The sequence below is a fragment of the Microcaecilia unicolor genome, chromosome 12 (assembly GCF_901765095.1).
Source record: "Microcaecilia unicolor chromosome 12, aMicUni1.1, whole genome shotgun sequence".
Lineage (NCBI taxonomy): Eukaryota > Metazoa > Chordata > Amphibia > Gymnophiona > Siphonopidae > Microcaecilia > Microcaecilia unicolor.
Genome location: NC_044042.1, coordinates 87,845,192 through 87,862,084, shown reverse-complemented (window position 1 = coordinate 87,862,084; position 16,893 = coordinate 87,845,192). Strand labels below are relative to the sequence as shown.

Here is a 16,893-nt window from a genome sequence, read left to right as displayed (position 1 = left end):
CCACACCTGATTGAACTCATAAGATCACTCTATCAAGATCAAGAAGCTACAGTCTGAACGTCATATGGAGACACAGATTGGTTCAAGATTGGAAAGGGCACATGACATGGATGCATCCTATCACCAGCAGCTTTCAACATGTATGCTGAAACCATTATGCGAAGAGCAGGCCTGGGTGAGTCCAAATGTAGCATGAAAATAGGTGGCAGAAACAGCAACAACCTCCGATATGCTGATGATACCACCCTACTGGCTGAAAATAAGAAGGATTTTGAACATCTGATCAGGAAAGTCAAAGAAGAACATGAGAAGGTTGGACTGCACCTGAACATCAAAAAGACAAAGATCATGACATCAGCAAAAAATGTGAATGTTGACATCAAGATCAACAATGATCTTGGAGTAGATGAGTGGCCTAGTGGTTAGGGTGGTGGACTTTGGTCCTGGGGAACTGAGGAACTGAGTTCAATTCCCACTTCAGGCACAGGCAGCTCCTTGTGACTCTGGGCAAGTCACTTAACCCTCCATTGCCCCATAAGCCGCATTGAGCCTGCCATGAGTGGGAAAGCGCGGGGTACAAGTGTAACAAAAAAAAAATGAAAAAATTGAAGTTGTCAATCTTTCTTGGCTCCAAAAATCCCTGCGATCAAGAGATGGATGACACTTGGAAGAAATGCGATGGTCAGTATGAACAACATCTGGAAGAGCAAGGACATCAGTCTGACAACCAAATGTAGATTGGTCAGTGTAGTCATCTTCCCAATAGCAACATATGGCTGGGAATCTTGGATGCTGAGAAAAAATTGATGCATTTGAATTATGGTGCTGGAGACGACTGTTACGCATCCCATGGACAGTCAAAATAACAAACCAAGCAGTTCGGGAACATATGAAACCAAAAGTCTCGCTGGAGACCAAGGTAGCAAAACAAAAGCTCTCCTATTTTAGTCACATCATGGAAGCAAGTCCCTTGAAAAAGACATTATGCTTGGAATGGTTAGTGGCAAAAAAAAAACAAGGCCACCCAAGAATTTGCTGGATAGATACTACCAAGGAAGATACTGGAATGTACATAGCAGAACTAAAAGAACACTGATCCATAGAGTGACTGAGAGCCATACTCGACTGATCGGATAAGGAAGGAAGGAAGTTGTATATCTAGAAGTTCAGAAAGCTTTTGACAAAGTCCCTCATGAGACAATCCAGAGAAAATTAAAAAGGCATGGGTTAGGAGTTAATATTCTATTGTGGATTGGGAACTGGTTAAAAGACAGAAAACAGAGTACAGTTAAAGTAAGGTAAATAGTGGAGTGCCACATAGATGTGTACTGGGACTGGTGCTTTTTAACTCATTTTATAAATGATCTGGAAAAGGGAATGAACAATGAGGTGATTCAATCTGAAGATGTCACAAAACTATTCAGAGCTGTTAAATAGATATAGTTATAACTACAGCTTTTATAGTCCACTTTAACCAACTGTAGTTCTAAGTGGATCACAAGTAAAGAAGCTAGCTCACCAATCTAGGAAGTTACAAAAAACAACATAAATGACTTTGTCTATAAAACTAATAAAACAACTATCTAGCCAAAACATGGACTACATGAAATTATGGAAGGACCTTGAGAGTTAGGAAGACTGGACAGCCAAATGGCAGGGGTCATTATGGAAAATACATTGAAATCTTCTGCTCATTGTGCGGCAGTGGCCAAAAAAAGCAAACAGAATATTAGGAATCATTAGGAAAGGAATAGAGACTATAACAGAAGATATCATAATCATTCCGTAGTGAGATCGCACCTTGAGTATTGTGTGCTGTTGTGGTCACTGCATCTCAAATAAAATGTAGTGGAAGTGTAGAAAGCACAACGAAGGGCAACCAAAATGATTGAGGGGATGGAATTACTTTCACATGAGGAAAGGCTATAGAGGTTAGGACTCTTCAGCTTGGAGAAGAGAAAGATGAGGAGAGGTCTATAAAATCATGAATAGAGTGGCAAGGGTAATTGTGAATCAATATTTTACTCTATCAAAAAGTACAAAGACTAGGGGTCACTCCATGAAGTTATAGAGTGGCACATTTAAAATAAATAGGCGGAAATACTTTTTCACTCAATGTATAGTTAAGACCTGGAACTCATTGTCGGAGCAAGTGGTAAAAGCAGTTAATATTCCTGGAGAAAAGGTCTATAAACCATTATTAAAGTAGACCTGGAGAAAGCCACTGCTTATCCGTAAGGTAAGTAGCATGAAATCTTGCTACTTTTTGGGACTCTGTCAAGTACATGTGTCCTGGACTGGCCACTGTTGGAAACAGGTTACTGGGCTAGATGAACCCTTGGTCTGACCCAGTAGAACAGTGTTTCCCAAGTTGGTCCTGAGGTGCCCCCTTGCTATTCAGGTTTTCAGGATATCCACAATGAATATGCATAAACGAGATTTGCAAACAATGGAAGCAGTATAGGCAAATCAACCTTGTGCATTGTCACGGATTCAAGGATAGTGAGCCCTTGGGCTGCTGTCGATGAATGGCAGCAGCAGGCGAACCAACCAACCAAGGATTGAAGCTTGAAACAGACAGGACTGGTTCAAGCAGGACTAGAACTGAAGCTGAAAGGACTGAAACTGTAGCTGAAGACAGGCAGAACTGGAACAAGCAGGACTGGAACTGAAGCTGAAGAGAGGCAGGACTGGAACAAGCAGGGCTGGAACTGAGGCTGAAGGCAGACAGGACTGGAACAAGCAGGGCTGGAACTGAGGCTGAAGGCAGACAGGACTGGAACAAGCAGGGCTGGAACTGCAACAAACACACACAGACGAGAACTCATCTGAAGACCTCTGTTGCAAAGGCAAAGCAGAAAGGTTCCAAGGCACTTTATAAAGGAATTTACTGATGATGTCACAACTAAGAATGAGGCTTGGTTGCAGGAACACCAGAATGAGGTTTGAATGCTGGAACATCAGACCGAGACTTGGCTGCAGGAACACCAGAGTAGGACTGGAACGATCTCTGGAACATGATAGGGAAACAGGGAAAAGGCAGTCCACAGCAACCACAGGGCCTGGTCACTGGATGGAGAGGCAAGTGTGGACACGTGGCACGGACACAACCGTGGCATGCATATTTCTTGTGGATATTCTGAAAACCTGACTGGCAAGGGGATATTCCAGGACCAACTGTGGAAACACCGCAGTAGAGAAGCTCTTATGTTCATATGACTATAAATCCCAGGCTACAGGTTCATGATTTCTTTCAAGAAACTACTGTAATCCTGCACACAGATGTGAAATGAAGTTAGTCCTTCTACTAAGTCACTGGTGTTTCATAGTAGCTATGGTAAATCTTAATTCAAATTACAAATGGCAGAGTAAAAGACTCTCAGAATTAGGACTTACTACTTGTCAGCATCTGGAGGTCTTCCACTGAGGGCGGAATACCTTTCTTCTGATAAGGAATCACAGTGTTCAGGTACTAGAAAGGAATTACACAGGTGAAGTCAAGATTTGTTTAGTGTGTGCTAAGACAGTTGGTTGCTCTGGCTTGCCTCTTGTCTCTGTCAGCACATCGCTTGCTGTACCCCCTACAGCTGTATGAGAAATGCTCATCTCATTCTATTCCAAATTCCCTTTAGCTGTCAGCCTGTTATAAAAAGGAAGCATTACATTACAGAAACGCTTAGAATTTGTAGAACAGATCATGATTTTCCATTTGGAGTAAGATAGTTCATACTAGGTATCCTTGCCTACTGACCACATCTGGACACTCCATGGGTTTGCCTTCTCTAGGTTTTAAAAACCAGAGCTTCAGGTCTCTAGGGTTCTCATGATTTAAATAATTTGAAAGTATACAAGCTGAGGTGTGTAGTAAAGGGGGGGAGAGGAGAGAAAGATATTACATTTATAAATCGTCTCATCTACAATCATTCAAACAATTAGTCCCATAAACAAGTAAAATAATCTATCACATAAAGGAATAGATTCTATATATGGGGTCTGAAAAATTGGTGCCGAAAAAAATATGCCCAGGCGTATTCTAAAAAGTACACCTAGATTTAGGCACAATTTATAGAATACACCAAGCTGGTTTATAGAAGACGGCTAGTGGCTAGGCCTGTGCCTAACTCTAGACATGTCCATTTACACCAAGTAAAACTTGATGTAAATACCGGCGCCTATGTTAGATGCGGAGCAGCCGTATTCTATAACCGTGCACGTAGATATTTGGAATGCCCACGGTCTGCCTATTCCACACCCTTGCCCATGCTCCCTTTGGCAGCACCAGGGGTAGACTGATTGTGCTCTGGATCCCAGGGCAGTGAAGGTCATTGGGCCCCCCCCCCTCCGGAAAGTGAAAGTCGTTGGGCCCTCCTAGGCAGTGCCCATGCCCCCCTACTGCCCTGCCCTACCTTGAAGGGCCTTGATAGTCTAGTGGCCTCTTCAGGGGCAGGAAAGAACCCCACTCTTTCCTGACCACTGCCACTGCTCTGCCTGGTGTCCCCGTGTTTTCAAAATGGCTGCCAAAACTTATTGCGGTAGTTTCGTGGGTCTCGGCAGTCTCACGAGACTGCCACAGGGAAGTCTCAGCAGCCATTTTGAAAATGTGCTGGGCGCCAGGCAGAGTAGCAGCAGTGGTCAAGAAAGAGTGGGGTTCTTTCCTGCCCCCGAAGAGGCCACTAGACCACCAGGGTCCTTCAAGCTGGGACCGGGGAGGGCCAGACCAACTAATATGCACTGCTCATGTTGGCTCCACAGCCTTCTCTCTGATGCAACTTCCTGTTTCCACATAGGTAGGAATACATTAAAGGAAAGGCTGTGGGGCTGGTGTGAACAGTATGTGTCATTTGCTGCTCGCTGCAGGCCAAGATCTTCTATTTACAAGGTATGCAGGAGGGACAGTTGTTGGGATTTTTCTGCTGGTGGGGCTTGTGGATCCCTGCCAGCCACATCATAGGTGTGCTGCTACCGGGTGGGCCTAAGCTCAAAGTGGGTGGGCCTGGGCCCACCCGGGCCCACCCTTGGCTACGCCACTGCTCTATATAGAATCCAGGGGGGAAATATGTACATGAAAGAGTAGCTTAGTGGGAAGCACAGTGGGCTGAGAAGTCAGGAAACCAGGGTTCAAATCCTGCAAGAAGTTCCACAGGCACTTCTTGCATTCACGGGCAGCTCACCTCACCCTCCGTCACCTCAGGTAAAACTTACTGTTGATTGTAACTTTTGTGCGTGATTATAACTCATCTTGAGCTCAGATTAGGAAAAGGCAAGTATTTAAAATCCAAGTCCAATAATCTAAGCATACAGCTATCTATTTAAACTCTCTACAATTATATAAGACACAAAAATTTAGTCTAGAGGCTGGCCGGCCAAAATGTCTTTTTTCAGTTTCAGCTGAAACTGCTACCAAAACTGTCTAAAACTCTTGACCAAAACCGAAACTGCAGCCAAACCTTATTGCTTAGTTTCGGCTGAAAACTAAAGTTTGGTTGTGTGAATGTGAACCAATGAGGCCTACTAGGGTCTGTCACAGCTTGCAGTTGGTAGCTTTCTGCTAAATTACCCTCCAGTCCCAGGACTACAAGCACAGGCTGACAAGTGGAAGAACCATTTTAACAAAGACTGGCACCTTTAGGTTCCCCAAGTCAATGCAGATGCAGTTAAATATCTTCTGAGACAGGACCATTGTGAGAACTTGTAAAAAAAAAAAAAAAATCATGATTACTGGCCTCTAATTTAGTCTATTCTTATTATAGTAGTCAACAACCTAAGAAACAGCGCTTTTCTCATTCAATTTTCCGGATCAATCTCACTACTATAAATGTTTTAGGAACTTAATGAACAAACAAACTTTTTCCAAAAACAGAGAGGTGACAGAATTAGACGACATGAAATGAAGCTGCACGGAGTGAAAATTTAACTTCAACATCAAGAAATACTATTTTCATGGAAAGGATGTTGGAGGTCTGGAATGCTCTTCCACGGGAAGTATGCTGCCTCTGCCCCTGGAACACCCCTAAAATAGCTGGTCTCATCTTAGTCGCTAACCAAGCATTTTCATCCGCACTATCCAGTTAAGTTCCACTGAAAATGCCTGGTTAGCCCCAGGCCCAGGATCCCTATATGGCAAGAGGATGGAATAAAAATTTCCATTCAAAGCAAAACTTACATGAGTTTCACTTTTTCGCATTGCCTTCAAGGTTTGCACCTTGATTCACAGGATTATTTATGGAGAAGTTCCTGGATACATGCTTAATCTAATTGACCTTCCACCCAGAAACAGTTCCAGTTCTGCCCGATCCTACCTAAATTTACATTACCCAGACTGCAACGGCCTCAAATACAAGTCTACCTACGCATCCAGTTTCTCCTTCATAGGAACACAGCTATGGAATGCACTACCTAAAATCTTAAAATTAACTCAGAACCATCTAAATTTCAGGAAAGTACTGAAGACCACCCTGTTTACGAAGGCTTACCTTCATGACTCAACTTAATTTACCTCTTCCTGTTACAGCAAATTCCATGGACCCTTACCTTTATTATGCACTCTTATTATCGCTGCTGTTCTTTACGATATCTATACGTTTACTATTTTTTTATTACATTATTATGTTATTTTACTGAACTATATTATATTGTTATGTTATTTAATTGAACTGTAGTTTGCCCTACGGTCTTGTAAGCCACATTGAGCCTACTATTGGTGGGAAATGTGGGGTATAAATGTGTTAAATAAATAAATAAAATAAAGGCATAGATGGGGGAGGGGGTATGCTGCATGAAGAGGCAGTTACAACCCTAAAAAATAAAAGGGGGTTAACGTGCAGAGAGTGGAAGGTACAACTCTAGCTGCCTTTCTGAGTAGAACGGATAAACCTTGCTGGTCTTTATCTGCTGTCATTTACTATAGCGAAACTTGTTCTTAATTGCTAATTTCCCTTCCTTGAGTCCTGTCAGACCAGTCTAGATGTATGGGGTTATGTTTCCCAACAAGCAGATTTATTTTATTTTTATTTTAGAGAACTTGATATACTGCCAATTGCATGTAGATGCTACCAGGTGGTTTGCAACTATAATAAAAACACCAAGAAACACCAGAAAAGGAAATACAATCAAATGACAGAAAAGTAAAAAGTTAGAGTCTAGGAAAGGAGGGAAAAAACACACAGGTACATGAACAGGGGTTAGGAAGAGGAAGGAGGGAATCAGAAGGGAGAAGCTGTCCCAAGTCCAGCTGGGAGAAATCAACAAAGGCAGAGAACACTGTGCTTTTAGTGATATCATCAATCAAAACCCATGATCACATGCTGGAAAGACAATGTTCTTGGGCACTCCAAGGAAAAAGCACTGAAAGCCCAACTCAGCTGCTGGAGGAAGCTGAGAAGAAAAATTTGAAACCTTATTCTTACAGGGTGGGCCCTGGAATGATTAAGCAGGAAAGGAAATTAGCAGGTAAAAACAAATTTCACCTTCCTTGCCACCTTGCTAGACCAGTCCAGATAAGTAGGACATACAAAACTTTAAGGCCCCATTTGGGAGAAAGATAAAGATCTCATCTGCAGAAAATAGGAAGATAATCAACAGTGTACAGATTACGCACCTGTAGAACCCTGGCTACAGCCAAACTTCCCTGTACTGTCTTACCCCTAAATAAGCAGACAACTGATCAACTACCACTTGAAGGACCAGGAATTGAGGCCCCAGCTTGACTGAGAGGCAAGTGCTTATAATGGACATGCAGGGATCCAGAAACTGAATTTTAAAACAACTGTTGGCAACCCTAGGGGAGGCGCTTGAGAAACCAAGAAGGGTTGGGGGCTAACTGAGAAGAGGATTTTCATTCTACATAGAAACTGCAAGAACAGGCAGACTCCAGTGCACTTTGACCCACTGCACCAGCTAATATGCCTCCTCCTATGCCTACCTTGAGGGCAAGGGGAGGTCCTTCTGAAACGAGATCAAGAACCCAGAGGGAAATAGTTAAGAAATAGTTACATTCGTTAGAAAATTTGCAAAGGGCCATTGTATTTTGAATCATTGTCTAGGAGCTTTATATAAAAACTAGTAAAAAAGGCCCGTTTCTGTTAGAAATGAAACGGGCGCTAGCAAGGTTTTCCTTGGAGTGTATGTTTCAGAAAGAGCGTGTGTGAGAGATGGAGCGTGTGTGTCAGAGAGAGAATGTGAGAGAGAGAGAGAGAGAGACAGAGTGTATGTGTTTGTGTGAGAGAGAGAGTGTTTGAGAGACAGTGTTTGTGTTTCTGTGTGACACTGTGTGAGAGAGAGGGACAAAGACAGTGAGTGTGTGAGTGAGAGTGTATGTGGCAGACAGAGAATGAGTGACTGCGTGTGTGGTGTGAGGAACCCCCTCACCCCCTCCCTCTCCCCTGCCCCCTTGCAGCCAGGCATGTGCAGCGACCCTCCTCTCCCCATGTTCCTCCTGCAGCCACCCATGTCCAGCATCCCCCTGCAGCCACCCATGCCCATCAACCCTCCTCTCCCCCTGCTGCGTCCTTCCTGTCTCCCCTGCTCCCCTGCAGCCACCCATGTGGTCTCAGGCCCCCCCCCCCTCAGCATCCCTCCTGTCCCCCTGCGCATGTGCAGCGTCCCTCCTCTCTCCCGTCCCCCCTGCAGCCAGCCATGTCCAGCGACCCTTCTGTCCCCCTGCCCCCCCCTGCAGCTACCCATGTCCAGTGACCCTCCTCTCCTGTGCAGCCACCCATGTCTGAGGACACTCCTCTCCTTTTTCCCTGTTCCTCCCCCGTGGCCAGCCATGTCCATCGACCCACCTGTCCCCCCTGATGACCACCAACCCTTCTGTCCCCCTGCCCGCCCTGCAGTGTCAATCCTGTATCCACTGTCCCCCTTGCAGGCACCCATGTGGTGTGTGTGGAGCCCCATCCCTATCTCCCTGTTCCCTGCCCCCCCTGCAGCCACCCATGTGCAGCGACCCTCCCCTCCCCCTGCTTCCTTCCAGCCACCCATGTCTAGCGAGACCCCCCCCCCCCCAGCCGGCGCAGCACCCAAAGAAAGCCCCTTGTCCCCCCCCCCTTCGCGCATCCCCCGACCCCCCCCCCCCCACTGTGGCACATCACCAAGCCCCTCCCCCCCTCATCAACCCCCTCGCCACCCGCAACCGCTAATACAAACTGTGTCCGGTGGCTGCTGCTTCTGCTATTCAGCAGCAGCAGCCCGTACATAAAGAAAACCAAAAAAATCCTCCTAAAACGCACCTCCGTTGAGAAGCATCTCATATTGGCTGAAGTCTCAGCATGCGCTCCTCCTCCCCCCTCTGACGTCTTGGCGTTTCTCCGGGGTCTTCCGGCAAGGGCACTGACGTTGAGGGGAGAGGAGGAGCGGCTGCAGAGACGTCAGCCAATGTGAGATGGTTCTCCACGGAGGTGCGTTTTAGGAGGTTGTTTTTTTGTTTGTTTTCTTTATGTACGGGCTGCTGCTGCTGAATAGAAGCAGCAGCCGCCGGCGGACAAAGTTTGTATTAGCGGTCGCGGGTGGCGAGGCGGTCGATGTGGGGGGGGAGGGGTTGGGTGATGCGGCGAGGAGGGAAGGGGGTAGGGGCTTTCTGATGCCCCGTTGCACGGGTTGTTGTGGCGATGCGGGGGGGGGGGGGCACTTAGAGGTGCACCATCGAGGCTGTTTGTGTGTGTGTGTTTGTGTGTGTGTGTGTGTGTTTGTGTGTGTGTGTGTGTGTGTTTGTGTTTCTGTGTGTGTTTGTGTGTTTGTGTTTTTGTGTGTATGTTTTGTGTGTGTGTGTGTTTCTGTGTTTGTGTGTGTGTGTGTTTCTGTGTGTGTTTGTGTGTGTGTGTGTGTTTCTGTGTGTGTGTGTTTGTGTGTGTGCGTTTGTGTGTGCGTTTGCGTGTGTGTGTTTCTGTGTTTGTGTGTGTGTTTCTGTGTGTGTGTGTTTGTATGTGTGTGTGTTTGCGTGTTTGTGTATGTGTGTTTGTGTGTGTTTGTATGTGTGTGTGTTTGCGTGTTTGTGTGTGTGCGTTTGTGTGTGCATTTGTGTGTTTCTGTGTGTGTGTGTGTGTGTGTTTATGTGTGTGTGTGTGTTTATGTGTGTGTTTGTGTGTGTGCATTTGTGTGTGTGTTTCTGTGTGTGTGTGTGTTTCTGTGTGTGTATGTGTTTGTATGTGTGTGTGTGTGTGTGTGTTTGTATGTGTGTGTGTTTGCGTGTTTGTGTGTGTGCGTTGTGTGTGCATTTGCGTTTCTGTGTGTGTTTGTGTGTTTGTGTATGTGTGTGTGTGTGTGTGTGTGTTTATGTGTGTGTGTGTATGTGTGTGTGTGTTTATGTGTGTGTATGTGTGTGTGTGTGTTTGTGTGTGTGTGGGGGTTGCAGATGGCTTTTGTGGTCGTGTGGTTGGGGAATTTGCCAGCAGTCTGTAGTGATTCCTAAGCAGGGGGAGGAGTACGGAAACACTCCCCCTGCTTGGGTCGTTGTTTGTTGGAGGGGGTTGCCAGTTGGTAGGGATGCCTTTATGGATCCCTTTACTCTCTGTGTTCTGCCCTCGAGGGCGGGGCAGAGAGACATGGTGAGTTGGATGGCTTCACCACCATGAACTTACGAACTGTTTAGGGATTTTGCAGATGGCTTCAGCAGGTTGTCTTCAGAATGTTGAGGTAGCGTTTTATGTACAGACTAGTAAAAAAGGCCCGTTTCTGACACAAATGAAACGGGCGCTAGCAAGGTTTTCCTCGGAGTGTGTGTGTTTGGGAGAGTGTATGTGAGAGTGAGTGTTTGAGAGTCAGAGTGAAAGTGTGAGTCCAATCCATGCTCCTCTGTCACCTGGCCCCTCCATTCATCCCTATCCAGCAATTCCGCTGTCTCCCTGAGGCCTGCCCTGCAATCCATATGCATCCATGGCCATCTGTCCCTTCCATTCATCCGTATCCAGCAATTCCCCTCTCCATGAGTCCTGCCCTTCCAATCCATGCTCCTTTGTCACCTGGCCCCTCCATTTTTCCCTATCCAGCATTTCCCCTCTCTGCCTGAGGCCTGCCCTGCAATCCATATCCATCCATGGCCATCTGTCCCCTCCATTCATCCCTATCCAGCAATTCCCCTCTCCCTGAGTCCTGCCCTTCCAATCCATGCTCCTCTTTCACCTGGCCCCTCCATTCATCCCTATCCAGCAATTCCCCTCTCTGCCTGAGGCCTGCCCTGCAATCCATATGCATCCATGCCCATCTGTGCCCTCCATTCATCCCTATCCAGCAATTCCCCTCTCCCTGAGTCCTGCCCTTCCAATCCATGCCCATCCATGCTCGTCTGTCACCTGGCCCCTCCATTTTTCCCTATCCAGCATTTCCCCTCTCTGCCTGAGGCCTGCCCTGCAATCCATATCCATCCATGGCCATCTGTCCCCTCCATTCATCCCTATTCAGCAATTCCCGTCTCCCTGAGTCCTGCCCTTCCAATCCATGCCCATCCATGCTCATCTGTCACCTGGCCCCTCCATTTTTCCCTATCCAGCAATTGCCCTGTCTCCCTGAGGCCTGCCCTGCAATCCATATCCATCCATGCCCATCTGTCCCCTCTATTCATCCCTATCCAGCAATTTCCCTCTCTCCCTGAGTCCTGCCTCCCAATCCATGCCCATCCATGCTCCTCTGTCCCCTGCCCCCTCCATTCATCCCTTTCCAGCAATTGCCCTCTCTCCCTGAGCCCTGCCCCTCCCAATCCATGCCCATCCATGCTCCTCTGTCCCCTGCCGCCTCCATTCATCCTTTTCCAGCAAGTCCCCTGTCTCCCTTCCATGACCCCCCCTTGCATCCCTGCTCCTCTCTCTCCCATGTCCCAGCCTGGGCCGCCCTCTTCTTCCCCCCCCCCCCCCCCCCCCCTTCGCATCCATGGTGTCGTTTCTCCCCTGCCCTCCCGCTCCCATTGTTTTTCTTTTGTGGCCACCCTCTTCGCTCCCCCCAACATGGTTTTTATTTTTTTTTCTTGTTTTTAAATGTACCTCCGTGGTTCCGGCAGCGAAGCGTCATGGAAGGAGGCGGTGCTCCCGACGTCTAGGTTTCCCTTCGCTGTGTTCCGCCTTCTTTTGACGTCATCCTTGACGTCAGAAGAAGGCGGAACACAGCGAAGGGAAGGCTAGACGTTGAGAGCGCCGCCTCCTTCCCTGACGCTTCGCTGCCGAGCGTTGCGATTGGATGAGTGTCATTGCTCCGCCCTCGACGTCATCACGTTTGACGCGTGGGCGGGGCAGACACAATGCGATCTCACCCCCTTCACTTTTGGCTAACAGAGGCTTCATTCGAACGTTGGAGGTGCGTTTTATATAGAGAGATTGGGTGTGGCTGAGGGCGGGTCTATGAGTGAGGGTGACTGGTCCTAGCCTATGAAGACTACAGGATTTTTGTGCTTCTCTGCCTTTGAGTGAGCTTCAGAACGTTCAAGGTGGGATTTATTAATATAGATGTTCCTCTTAATATGCCTTTAAGGTTGACAACTTTGGGTAATATCTCACTGCAAGAATGCTCCTTTTCCATAGAAGTGGGCAATATTTTGTGTCGCCATTATTGAAATCAGAGAGCAGGCCATCCATCTGGGAAATGTTAAATCCTACCCTTGGGTCATTCCTCTTTTGCATGCATATACCTGCTGGAACTTTTCCCATTCCCTTACCAGAGGATGTTGGAACCAACACAGGAGGACATGAGTCAGTCAGTTTCTGCATGTAGCTGCCTTAAACGAAAGACGCTATAGACCAGTGTTTCTCAGGAAATTGTTTCAGAGGGACAGGTCGTGCCATAGAAAAGGTTTCAGGTTGGTCCAGACAGCGTGTTATGGCTGTTGCTGCTGGCACAGATGACGTTTTATGGATTGGGGGCGAGGGGGTGGGAGGCTGGGGGAAGATGAACCACAGGAGGGGGCTAGAGGGAGAAATTCTGGACTGGGGGGGGGGGGGAAGGCTAAGGGTAGATGTCTCAGGGGGCTGATGGAAGGTGCTGGACTTGTTTGTTAATTAATAATTCTTATGTAGCCTTATATTTTCCTGACAAGTTGCCAATTTTTGTCTGCACATATGTTAATGCCCTAGATTTCCCCACTGATGTTTCTGCATGTAGTTAGACATAGCTGCATTGCTTCCAGACAGACATTTCTGGCGCTATCAAATACAGGGCCCTGTTTTCTAAGGTGTGCTATAGGCATGCTAGTGTCTCTAGCGTTAGCGCACGCTAATTTATAGTGTGTGCTAAAAATGCTGATGCACATTAGTAAACATTGCAAATAGTAAAAAACAAACAAACAAAAAAACCTAATAGGCCAAGTTTCAGAGCCTGTCTTGAAGACTTTGCTTAGACCTTTCACTTTAAAAATTCATTGGTCCTGAGAGACAATTTAGGTTCCCTAAACCTCAAGGTGCTTAATTAAGGGGTCCTTTTACCAAGCTGTGGGAAAAAGGGCTGTTTTCCCCTCACACCAAGGCCCTTTTACCACAGCAGTTAAGAAGACCCCAGGCACATATGGCCATGCGGTAAGAGAACTCTTACCGTGTGGCCATATGATGGGGAGCCCTTACTACCACCCACTGAGGCGGCGATAAGGGCTCCCGCTCTAACCCAGCTGGCAGCAATGCCAGATTACCATTGGGTTACCGACACAAGCCATTTCTGGGGCTTTTCTTTTTACCCAGGAAGGACCCCATAGTTAACGCCAATTACTGAAGCTGTGTTGAGTTTGCAACTGGGACTGGTTTTGAAACAGTTTTGTGTAAACTTAAAGAATAAGTCAACCCTTTACACACCTTTAAGACCTCTAAGGTCCTCTCAAGGATCATCGTTCTCTGTACCCTCATCAAAAGAAACTGTACGATGTGATACACACCAGTGAGTCTTCTCAGGAGTAGCCCCCACGCTCTGGAATTTACTCCCAGAGGGGCTACGTATAACTCGAGACTACCTCTACTTCAGGAAGCAGGTGAAAGCCTGGCTCTTCTCCTGAGCTTTTAATACGTAGGGTGACTGACTATACACTCATTCTGCACCTGGACTACCTTGCTACAATACTGTTCCTTATCTCTTGCTTAACTATACAAAGAACGTGCCTTGAGTTTAGCTAATCATCAAATTATCCCAACTGACTCTGTACCACGCAACTTGTTCCCATTATATATCTGCTCTTGGTCCTTCAGTTATGTGGTATCATTAGCATCATATCTATGTTAGTTGAATGTTCTAATGCATGCTTATTAGGTTTTAATTTATTGTTTTCAAGTTTACTTCATTTATTGTATTTATGTTTATTGGTTATTTTACTATTGTTATTCTGTTAACAAAATTGTAAGTTTTATGTTAAATTGTACCTGCTGTACATCATCTTGAGTGAATCTCTTCATAAAGGCAGTTAATCTCAATAAATATATACATACATAAATTGGTAGATGCTTTTTTTGCAGAGTGTTGGGTTTTATTTTTTTTTTTGGGGGGGGGGGGGGGCACTTTTCTTGGAAAAATATTCAAAGGATAAGTCTGCCCATATTTTCTGTTTGAAAATCAGTGCAAAGCCTGCAAGTAAAAAGTACCTGTGGACTATGTATCAGTGCACCCAGTTTTGAAAATTACCCACATGGTGTGTTCAATCCCTTTCTCAACCTGCTACTATCAGGTTGAACAATATTCAAATGTTCTCATATATCATATCAACTATAATAAAGGTCACCAGAGTACAGACAGCTGTGTCTCCGGTGATCCAGCATCTAAATACAATTCATTTTCAGAACACTAGAAAAAGTTTCAAAAAAAGCTATAAGGCAGCAGGAAAAGTAATGATTAGAGATCTCAAACCTAAGGAAATGTTCATCCAGTTGCATAAATATTACTCCTCATTTCCAACAGTGGAGTAGCTATGGGTGGGCCTGGGTGGGCACAGGCCCACTCATTTGTGGCTCAGGCCCACCCAGCGGCAGCACCACACTGCTCTCTCCCCTCTTTCCTCCGCAGCACCCCGACATCTGCGCTTCTGTCTCTGAACCCCACCTTTCCCCGGTGCACCATACAGGCACCTACGGCGCCTGCAGTGATTCATTCTCGCTGCTTGCGCCAGCCCTGCAGGGTTCCATCTGCTGCGTCCCGTCAGACAGGAAACAGGCAATGACGTCGGTGAGGGCAGGACATGGGCACATGGCAGATGGAAGCCTGCAGGGCTGGAGCAAGCAGCAAGAATGAATCGCTGCAGGTGCCGAGGATGCCTTTATGGTACACCGGGGAAGGACGGGGTTCAGAGACAGAAACACAGATGCTGGGACGCTGCAGAGAAGAGGAGGAGAAATGCGGTGAAAAAAGTCTGTATTTTAAAAAATATCTCCGGGAAGATTTTTTTTTTTGGGGGGGGGGGGGGGGGTGGAAGTGCCCATCCAATCTACCTCTGGGCCCATCCAAAATATTGAGTCTGGTTACGCCTCTGATTTCCAAACACATGAGTGTTCAGGGAAGTGCAGTTTTAAGCTCCATTGTGACATCATCAGACATGGGATTGATCTGATGAACCTGAGGATGAGGTCACCACAGCGACTAGCACTCAGATCAGTCTGATGAATGAGGTTTTACAATCATGGAGGCTTGCAACAGGTCCTCGTTGATCTGACTGAGACCTCTGAAGGTCTGCACAGCAACATAACAGGATTTGTTGGGATGAAGTCTGAACGAGAAATGGTGTCTAATGGAGGGATGAGTCAAATATAGATTGCATTTCATACAGCAGTGGACTCACCTGTTTGTCAGTCTCCATGTTCCCAAAAGTTTGTCTGATGCCTGTCTGCAGAATGTTTGAGATCCCTTCCATGCTGAAACGCTAAATACAGAGATAGAGAAATCTGTGCCTTAGTGCTAATGAGAGAAAGAGAGATCCATCATCCTGGAACTATTTTTTAGAAGCTCTTGATCACTCGCCGTCTCCCTCACTTGACTTTCTGCCCCACAGCTTTAGCTTACTTACGGTCTGTTCCATATTGAACAATATTCAGGATTCAGGACGAAGATAAGTGGCTTGATAAATCAGTGGATGATATTCTGTGTGTGATGCACCAAGAAACTAATTTTTTTTTATTAATAATAGGGTGAAGACATGTTATATTAAACAGGACATTGAATGGGGATGCTGAGGGTACAGGCTGGTGCAGGAAGTGATCACTCAGAGGCCAATATTCAAAGATCCCGTTGAGAGTGTATGATGACTGGCTAATTTTAGCTAGTCATCGTCAACTGAATATTCAGCAGAACCTAACTGGCTAGGTTTGTAGCTATTTATCTAAATCTCACTGGTCAAAATTTGGGTTCCCTGTCTAAACTTAGCCAAGTATAGGATAATTTTCTAAAGGCAGAAAAACAGAATAGCCATATTGGGTCAGACCAATGTTCCATCTAGCCCACTATACACAGTGGCCAAATCAGGTCACAAGCAACTGCCAGAAACCCATGCTACCAATCCCAGGGTAAACAGTGGCTTCCCATGTCTATCGCAATAGCAGAACATGTCCAAAACTTTCAAAACCCAGAAATGCTAACTACTGATACCACATCCTCTAGCAATGAGTTCCAGAGCTTAACTATTCATTGAGTGAAAATATTTTCTCCTATTTCCAGGTAACTTGAAATTGTGTGCCCCTGGTCTTTCTACTTTTTCAAACTAGAAAATCGATTCACTTTTATGTGTTCTATACCAATCAGAATTTTGTAGACCTCAGTCATATCTCCCATTACCCATTTATTTTCCAAGTGGTAGAACTCTAACCTCTTTAGCCTTTCCTCATAAGAGAGGAGTTCCATCCCCTTTATCATTTTGGTTGCTCTTTTTATGAACTTTTTCTAATTCTGCTATATCTTTTTTGAGATACAGCAACCAGAATTGAACGTAATACTCAAGGTGATGTCACACTATGG

The 16,893-nt window shown here is 46.0% G+C and overlaps 1 protein-coding gene across 1 annotated transcript in view; it reads right to left on the bottom strand.

Annotated features, from left to right (window-relative positions):
- FEZ1 (fasciculation and elongation protein zeta 1) overlaps positions 1-16,893 on the bottom strand; it is a 99,016-nt gene that overhangs the window by 11,700 nt on the left and 70,423 nt on the right. Inside the window, 2 exon segments of the mRNA XM_030221134.1 lie at positions 3,397-3,472; positions 15,725-15,805. Of these exon segments, the coding sequence (XP_030076994.1) occupies positions 3,397-3,472; positions 15,725-15,805 (157 nt within the window).